The sequence below is a fragment of the Heptranchias perlo genome, chromosome 2, assembly GCF_035084215.1.
Source record: "Heptranchias perlo isolate sHepPer1 chromosome 2, sHepPer1.hap1, whole genome shotgun sequence".
NCBI lineage: Eukaryota > Metazoa > Chordata > Chondrichthyes > Hexanchiformes > Hexanchidae > Heptranchias > Heptranchias perlo.
Genome location: NC_090326.1, coordinates 97,671,347 through 97,681,230, shown reverse-complemented (window position 1 = coordinate 97,681,230; position 9,884 = coordinate 97,671,347). Strand labels below are relative to the sequence as shown.

The window sequence follows — 9,884 nt, the reverse complement described above, 5'->3', positions numbered from 1 at the left end:
CACTTGGCCCACCTCATTCCCTAGAACTAAATTCAGCAATGTCTCCTTCCTCATTGGACCGGAAACCTACTGGTTAAGAAAGTTATCCTGAACACATTTCACTTTTAAAATTGCTTCGGAACTCTTAACAAAGTTTCTTAAATTAGTTAACAATCTGTGAAACAAAGCCAAATTTAGAGCCAGAACATATAAAGGGAGTGAGTACTGATGAGGCTGCTACAATCTTGCTCCATTTTTAGTTTATGGTTTGAAGGAATTGCCTCTAGGATTAGGGCTCACAGGAAACTGTAATTAACAGGAACTGTGTCCATACTTACACAGTCATTTAAAAAACAAGCAACTACAGTTTAGAAGAAGTTTACTAAATATCTACTTAAAAAACAGCCCTTATTATTGTCGGCTGGGATAGTTTTATATCCCTGCTCCCACTTTGTGTCATGTTTGAGCGTGTCCAGCGAATGAGGGCTGAGCATTTGTGTTAATTTAAGTCGAGAGCTGTTTCCTGCTCTCGGGACACAGCCCACTAAACCGCCAGAGTCCGTCCTGAGTTCATGTCAGGATGATGATCCTGGCGCCGGGGATTCTTCAAACTGCCTTTTCCTTCCTTCACTTCAGCACGGCTGTGAATGAGCAAAGTGGGAGCTGTGCTCTGAGCAATCCTTTCTTTGGAGACCTCAGTTAACTATCACACAGTAATTGTTCAGGTCAGTGCTACTTCAGGATTTAACATTTGCTCCTTCACATTTCTAAAAGAAAAGTCATCTGTGCAGTATACAGACGCTAACACAGCATTATTTTTGCTGTAGCGAGGTTCCGCACGTTGTACAAACCCGGTTATTAATTACATTCTTTTCCTTTACTAGACATGTTTCTTTTACTGACCGTGTTGGTGCTGCCGCCAGTCATTTACTGCGTTTCCACCCAGGAACTGAATTGCGCTTTCTACCTGAGCAGTAAGTAGTTTCATCTCACGGCAGTTTACTAAATAAACGAGTGTCTTCTCAGATGGAAAGGCGAATTTTTAAAATCTACATTTCCCCCATAATATACGTGTGGACATTATTGCCTAAAATGGCTGTCTACCACTTTAAATGCTTTACTGGTACAATTACAGTCATTATTTCTGTTTACAAAGATTGCAAGTATGGAAAATTACCACTGAAAACGATTTAAAATCTAAATAGTTCGTAAATTATATCATACAAATCCAGTAACTTTTTAAATGTCCATTTGATTTGTGTGTATAATTGCCGAGGAACTCTATTACATGAAAAAGAAATCTGTAATTTCCTGTGAAAGAATCAGATAGCCTGTGAAATTCCACATTATTTTGATATTCTGGGAGGTCTTGTGTCATTTTGGCCCAGCATTCAATGACAGCAGTAATGGCATTAATAAAGGCTTAAAAATATATATAATTCACCAAATATCACACTTTGTCAGAGATGCGTAGAGACCCGGAGCCTGAATTTTATGGGTACAATTGCTTTCTAATTGACCTCCAGTTTATAAGTAGCTACAATTACTTGGTTTTGACTATTTAGAATAGCTGTCAGAAAGGTGTTGGACAGGTTAGCAGCTAAACACCACAAGAGTATTCCAGATCTGAGACTACCTGTAATCAACATCAACAACTTGCATTTATATAGTGCCTTTAACATAGAAAAACATCCCAAGTTGCTTTACAGAAGTGCAATCAGACATCATTGGAGATTTGCTGGTATATATAGTATAAAAAAAATACTGGATTCGTTGCAAAAGATTACAGGCGGTAATTCAGTCTTAGGGTTCATTTGACTGACAAACTAGCCTTGTGGCTTGTGCCTTCTAATGGATTCCTGCTTTTCAGTTCACTTTCAACCATCCAAGGGTACAGCTTTACTGCTACTTTTGTGTTGCTGTGAAGTAGTTTCTGCATTGCAGTAACACAAAGTTCCAGTATAACTCTGGAATGCAGCAGTGCAAAAGTCCCCCCAGGAGGCCGTCTCACATGGTGTTTATCTCCAATGTAGCATCAGGGGCGTTCACCATGGGTCCATTGAACCTTCCTGCAAGTGCGCGGAAAATGGCAAGGAAATTCATCCCCGCTGCATCTAGTTTCCTCCTTTATTTCTGTTTAATAAAGCAAACATATGTAAGTTTTTTTTCAATGCTGTAATGATTTTAGCTTCTTAACTGGGTATCCCAATACTGTAAGTCAAACTTTAATGGCTGACTCATTTTATACTCTGTACTATCTGGGACTTGAGGAGACAGCAGAAGATATTATTTCTCCTCTTGAACATTTGTTTCCATAGTTATTTTGCTTATCTAAAAACGCCTTTGAGATACTATGATCCTGTGCTTCCAGTACGGAAGTTGCCCTTGAAGGGATCTTGGGTCAGAGATGGGGTTAAAATAATTCTCTGACCTGTGCTCCCTGTGAATGTGGCTTCCCGATAAGAGTGTGGGATCATGGAATTACCTCACTAATTCACAAGCTTGAGAAAATCCAAGTGACAAGCATTCCAGGACCTCAAACTCGCAAACAGCTAAATTATTCAGTGACACCTTTGGCTTTTGTGTGCTGAAATCGCTGTACGTCCAATGGGAAGGGTGGAAAACAGTGTAATTCAAGCTATTAGAATAGCCTAATGTATTTGGAAACTAAGGATGAAGTAGGTGCTATATATAGTGTAATGTTGACCTCTAGTTTTATTTTATTCTTAGGATCTTATTGCTTGAGTGTGTTCTCTTGCATTTTGTAGCTGTTACTATGAAATTCAAAAATTCCAAAAGTAAAGTGCCTTCCTAAATCCTTAAAGAAATCCCTTTGAAAACTGCAGGACAGTATGCACTAAAATCAAAATTATAATTGCATTGCACTTCTTTAGTCTATGATGGAATAGTAATTTCTTGGATTCTACTTTGTAATTAGCATTGGAAGTGGACAGAAGCTACTGTTAATAGATGCTATATGTTAGTGAAAGATTTGCATATTTTTAGACCTGTGGAAGTCTCAGTATTCGTGGCTAACTCAGAGAACACAAGGGACGATTAATATATCCTTTAATGCTAAACAAACCAGTACATGGAAATGCCTCACCTAAGATATAGTATACTGCTGTCTCTGACACTCTATTTCAGCAGCTTGTTACAGAAATTTATCAAATTATTAATTTACAAGTAACTAATTAGACAATGTAATTATTATTTTCCTACATATATATGCATTACTGTTATGGTATCCAAATTTATTTATGTATGTGTGTGTATGAGAACACAAGAACATAAGAAATAGGAGCAGGAGTAGGCCATACCGCCCCTCGAGCCTGCTCCGCAGTCAATCAGATCATGGCTGATCTTCAACCTCAGCTCCACTTTCCCACCTGATCCCCAAATCTTTTGATTCCCTTAGAGTTCAAAAATCTATCGATCTCAGCCTTGAATATACTCAATGACTGAGTATCCACAGCCGTCTGGGGTAGAGAATTCCAAAGATTCACGACTCTCTGAGTGAATAAATTCCTCCTCATCTCAATCCTAAATGTCCGACCCCTTATCCTGAGCCTATGGCCCCTAGTTCTAGACTCTCCAGTCAGGGGAAACAGCCGCTCAGCATCTACCCCGTCAAGCCCTCTTACAATCTTATATGTTTCAACGAGATCACCTCTCATTCTTCTAAACTCCAGAGAGTTTAGGCCCAATCTACTCATTCTTTCCTCATAGGGCAACCCTCTCATCCCAGGAATCAATCTAGTGAACCTTCATTGCACTGCCTCTAAGGTAAGTATATCCTTCCTTAGGTAAGGAGACCAAAACTGTACACAGTACTCCAGGTGAGGTCTCACCAGAGCCCTGTATAATTGCAGCAAGTCCTCCTTACTCTTATACTCCAACCCCCTTGCAATAAAGGCTAACTTACCATTTGCCTTTCTAATTGTTTGCTGTACTTGCATGTAAACTTTCTGTGATCCATGTACAAGGACACCCAAAACCTCTGAATACCAACATTTCTTAGTCTCTCACCTTTTAAAAAATATTCTGCTTTTCTATTTTTCCTACCAAAGTGGATAATTTCACATTTCCCCACATTATACTCCATCTGCCACCTTCTTGCCCGCTCATCTGTCTATATTCCTTTGCAGCTTCTTTGTGTTCTCCTCACAGCCTACTTTTCCACCTAGCTTTCTATCGTCAACAAACTTGGATACATTACACCTGGTCCCTTCATCTAAGTCATTAATATAGATTGTAAATAGCTGAGGCCCAAGCACGAATCCTTGCGGCACCCCACTAGTTACAGCCTGCCGACCTGAAAATGATCCGTTTATTCCTACTCTCTTTTCTGCCGTTAACCAATCCTCTATCCATGCTAATATATTACTCCCAACCCCATGAGCCCTTATCTTGTGTAACAACCTCTTGTGTGGCACCTTATCAAATGCCTTTTGAAAATCCAAAAATATTACATCCACTGGTTCCCCTTTATCTACCCTGCTAGTTACATCCTCAAAAAACTCTAATAGATTTGCAAACATGATTTCCCTTTCATAAAACAATGTTGACTCCGCCTAATCATGTTATGATTTTCTATGTGCCCTGTTACCACTTCCTTAATAATGGATTCCAGCAATTTTCCGACGACTGATGTCAGGCTAACTGGCCTGTAGTTCCCTGTTTTTTCTCTCTCCCTCCTTTCTTGAATAGCGGTGTTACATTTGCTACCTTCCAATCCATTGGGACCACTCTAGAATCTAGAGAACTTTGGAAAATCACAACCAATGCATCCACTATCTCTGCAGCCACCTCTTTTAGAACCCTAGGATGTAGGTCATGAGACTTTGTGTGAGTATGCCTGCCTTGAAATTTGTGCATGTGGAAGGTTATATAACTGAGAGGTTGATGTGATAAAAGCAGAACCATAACAAGAATCCCCAGGTCTCATCCAAACACAATACCACCTGACATCCCATGAAGTATTAATGTATTCTTTCTGTTTTTGAAAAGAAAAGGCAGCTCCATAGGGAAAGAAATACTAATAAATGTTACCATTGTGTAACACAAATTGAGCACTTAATGCTTAGCACTGCCATCTCACTCTGGAACAAGACTGGAAAGTTGCTTTCCACCTGTGCCACTCATGAGTTTTTAAGCTGTTGCTTACTCGTGGGATAAATTCAACAACATGACATCCTGTATGTGTTTTACATCTGTATGACAGTGTAAGAACAGGAGTCTTGATTTGTAATTATGTGTCTATTATTTAAGGATGTATATTTAGTATATAATATTTTAAGTTTTTCTTGGTTTCTTCAAAGTTAATGTTGAAAACCATTAATGTTATAGTACGTAACAAGACAATCAGGACCATGGCAGGGAATTAACTGTAGAACAGGATCTTGAAAAACTGGTGACAGTAAATGTCTCTTAACGAAATGTGTCAAACTTGAACATTTTTCTTAGGCTCAATATTTTTAAACTACATGCTTTCTTTTCTTTAGAACGTCTAAGTGGTGTGTTTCATTATGATCAGAGGATTCGTTATTCACTTACTTTTCCTGCTGCTAAACTGGCTTGTGAGCAAGACTTTGGAGCTGTGGTGGCAACTAGGGATCAACTTCACACCGCCTACCTTGCTGGGCTGGAGGAATGCAGAGCAGGTTGGATTTCATCAGGAGAAGTAGCTTATCCCAGGATACACAGAAACTGGAATTGTGGCCAAAACAGAGTCGGCATTATATCATATGGAGTCAAGAAGAACCTGCTGGAAAAATGGGATGTGTATTGTTATAAACTCGATGATGACTGCTCTGCTTATAATAAATCAATACAGTTGGAAGATGAAACTTCTAACAGAAAATCAGTGAATCTGTTATTGGGTACAATACTACCTTCCTCATGGAAGAATGTTTCCAAGAAACAAGAAATTGCTGAACCAGATCTGACCCAGACCCATAAGAATAAAAACAAACCAATCCAGTTCTCAAATACTGTAATACCCAGCTTTCATAGTGAACATACTAAGGATCTATATGACTCTGAAACGTTAACTTCAACTTCTGTCACATTTGCAGAATCTTCAATTGCCTCCTCTATCAACATTTCAGAAACAGACAACATTAAGGAATTGGTGAAACAGTTTTTGACTGAGAACTCTAATACAAGTTCAAATAGTAAACATCCATTACATGCAGAAGAAAGAGATAAAGTTATGGCAGCTGCTCAATTAAGTGTAAATTCGGCTAAGTCTGAAATAATGAACAAATTGAACAATGAGACCAAAAAAGAATACTATTCAACCACAACCTCCTCTGAAATAACTGCAGAGTTGTTACAAATTTGGAATGTGACTGTTAATGGAACTAAAACCTCTACAAGAGATAATTATTCAGAACATGAGGACTTTAAACCCCCTCAAGCTTCACTTAATCACAAAAGTAGCCCCAATAAAGGAGGTATTCCCTATATGAGCACATCATCTCAGCACGAAGTAACAACTGTCATAACTCAACTCCCTAAACAAACACTCCTTAGTAAAGGTAATGTGACAGAGGCAGATCTAGGAAGTCCAGATCTTTCAAACAAATTCCAAAGCAGTACTCAGTCAGACCTATCAGATTCATTTTCACTCACTAACCATAATAAGAAATCCATATTTGAAGGCAAACAAGGTAGTTTGAATGAATTGACAGCCACAGAATTTACCAAACAAATATTAAAGCATTCCTCATCAGTTTATGAAGATCAGCAAGAGTTTATGGGGGTTAGTATCTCGACAGTTACTCTTGAATCTGCTATGATTACAAGTCAAGCAGTGCAACCAAACATCCATTTGATGACAGGAAAACAAAAGCTTTTATCTCACATATCACCAATTACAAGAGTCTCAACAGAGGCTGGTGATAAATTAAGAAGACCAGTGACAAATACATTTGAAACTGAGATATCTTCATCTGTCATTAGCACTGTAGCACCAGGGCTAACCTTAGAGGATGCTATTACTGACACAAAGGATCCACATCATCAATCTGGGTTAAAACTCAAAGGGAACACTTTGAGTAGATTAGAACCATTCTCTTCATCAGATTCAAATGATATGGAGTGGAAAAAGGATCATGTTGATGCAATTAAGAACACACATTCAGGGTTGAATCTGGAGAAGTCTGTTACAGAAATGAGGAAAAGTGACAAATCAGATTTGTCTTTTCAAATGGAGGAATGTTATACTAAAGGGGTAGTAGGTCAACTAGATATAATTAATCCAAAAGGGACAAAACTTTTGGGAAAGGTTGGTAAGGATAGTACAGCCCAGCAACAGACACCCACTGCAGATCCTCTGCCAGTTTCACTAAGTATGGATACCAAAGCACAATTGATCATGTCAAGAACAGACAATGCTGCTCTGTCAGAGATGACCACAATAGAGGATCATTTTCATCCTATGACACTTAAAGTAGCGGACACTCCATATCTAACAGGAAAGAAACAGGACCATCAAGGTACAGTTCAGCTTGATTCAACCAGGAGAGGTGATCCAATCCTTTTGGGAACAGAGAGTAATTTTGAAGCAGTGATGATCGATCGGCAGATATCTAGTGCAAGTCTTCCACAAAGTGTAGATAAACAAATACAGCTGGCTACATCTAGTCTAGATGAAGTAGCTTTTCCAGAGACATCCACTGTAGGCATAAATGTAGAACATGCTACATTCAAAGCAAATGGATTTTCACAAGCAGCAGTGTCCAGCATAGATCAACTGGGGAAAGTAAATATAAAATCAAACCTCACTGTAAATGATAATGAAGAAGAATCTTTTGCATCCAGAGTGAATGATGATATCAAACTATATACACCTATTACACATAATCCAGAATCACAAGCAAAAGCTACTACAGAAAGAAATGCACAGGTAGATACAATCAGTGAAATAAATACAGTCCAACCAATTGCATACAGTATAGATCACACATTTGAACCAATGTTGACCGTAGGTAGTTCAGTACTGCCCAGTATAATTACACCTTTAGGCAAATCTCAGCAATTCACAGACAGTGAAAAGATGGAATCTACCATATCCAGTGGAGACAGAACATTTCAACCAACCACTTCCAGGGCAGATGCAATAAAAATGCAAAGGAATCTGGCCCATCAAAAAGAAACCCTAAACAAAGACAGTCTTCATCAGACACTCATACTCTACCTAGATGATGTACAACAACAGAATGTCACCTCTAATGCTCCTGTCAGTGTAACAACCAATAGTAATGATTTACGGATGATCAGAAAAGATGGCAAAGTTCAGTCGTTGGTAGACAAAGGTACACTCCAGGCAGTTACAACTATTTCCAACATCTTAGAGACATCTTTCAGATATAGTGAAAAGAGTGAGCAAAACTCATCTGGAGCTATTAATGAAGACTTTTCAGGCACATCCACTGGAACACATAGAGACCAGCCAGTAACAGGCACAGAAGGGGTTCCATTACCAAAAGAGGAAACAAATCAATATTCTGTGACACATTTGATAGGCGTTGAGATTTTTTCCTCATTCGATGTAACGAATGTTGCCAACATCACAGAAGATATCACTGAGTTTTCGTCCTCTGCTGCATCATCCATAAGTCCTGTTTCTGTACAAACACCTGCAGCAAATGAACCATTAAAGCTTCATCTGCCAGCCACATTAACGTCTCCTGTTGTCACCACAGAAATACCACCAAAAGGAGACAATGTACTTCTATCTACTTCCTCATTTGTGACTTTAGGTAAGTGAAGGTTTATTTAAATATAAATGAAATCAATAAACTTATTAGTTTTTAATTGGTCCAACCAATTAGATCCCACAACACATATAAGCTCCTTTTGATTTACAACATCCTATAGGGTTAGAAATGAATCGATGAATATGCAACTTCCTACCTATATATCCAAATTGTTACCAGAATACAACGGTGTCACTTTAAAATCAATCTAAGATGTAATTTCAGATTAGATTTCCTGCCCTCTTTTCCATCCCAGTGACTATTTTATCAGTTTATTGTCTCAATGGTACTAAATGAAACTGTAACCATTTCTGTTGGCTAATGCAACATAAATAAATAATAAAATTAAAATTGTTGACCATTACTTTAAATTATAGAATCATAGAATGGTTGCAGCACAGAAGGAGGCCATTCGGCCCATCGAGTCTGTCAGAGCAATCCAGTTAGTCTCATTCCCCCGCTCTTTCCCCGTAACCCTGCAAATTTTTTCCCTTCAAGTATTTATCCAATTCCATTGTGAAAGCCACGATTGAATCTGCTTCCACTACCCAGATCATAACTACTCGCTGCGTAAAAAAGTTTTTCCTCATGTCACCGTTGGTTCTTTTGCCAATCACCTTAAATCTTCTCTGGTCCCCTGGATCTCAACCCTTCCGCCAATGGGAACAGTTTCTCTTTATTTACTCTATCTAAACCTTCATGATTTTGAACACTTCTATCAAATCTCCTCTTAATCTTCTTTGCTCTAAGGAGAACAACCCCAGCTTCTCCAGTCTATCCACATAACTGAAGTCCCTCATCCCTGGAACCATTCTAATAAATCTTTTCTTCACCCTCTCTAAGGCCTTCACGTCTTTCCTAAAGTGTGTTGGCCAGAATTGGACACAATACTCCAGTTGTGGCCGAACCAGTGTTTTATAAAGTTTCAATGTAACTCCAAGCCTCTATTTATAAAGCCCAGGATCCCATGTGCTTTTTTAATCGCTTTCTCAACCTGTCCTGCCACCTTCAAATATTTGTGCACATGTATCCCCAGGTCTCTCTGATCCTGCATCCCCTTTAGAATTGTACCATTTAGCTTATATTGCCTCTCCTCATTCTTCCTGCCAAAATGTATCACTTCGCACTTCTCTACATTAA

General features: G+C 38.7%; 1 protein-coding gene across 1 annotated transcript in view; it reads left to right on the top strand.

The window, feature by feature from the left end:
• Positions 1–556: 556 nt before the first annotated feature.
• Positions 557–9,884, top strand: part of LOC137341512 (uncharacterized) — a 51,298-nt gene continuing 41,970 nt past the window's right edge. The window contains exons 1-3 of the mRNA XM_068004638.1: positions 557–704; positions 864–953; positions 5,484–8,747. Coding sequence (XP_067860739.1) covers positions 866–953; positions 5,484–8,747 — 3,352 coding nt within the window. The 5' untranslated portion in view covers positions 557–704; positions 864–865. The remainder of the gene's footprint in view (positions 705–863; positions 954–5,483; positions 8,748–9,884) is intronic.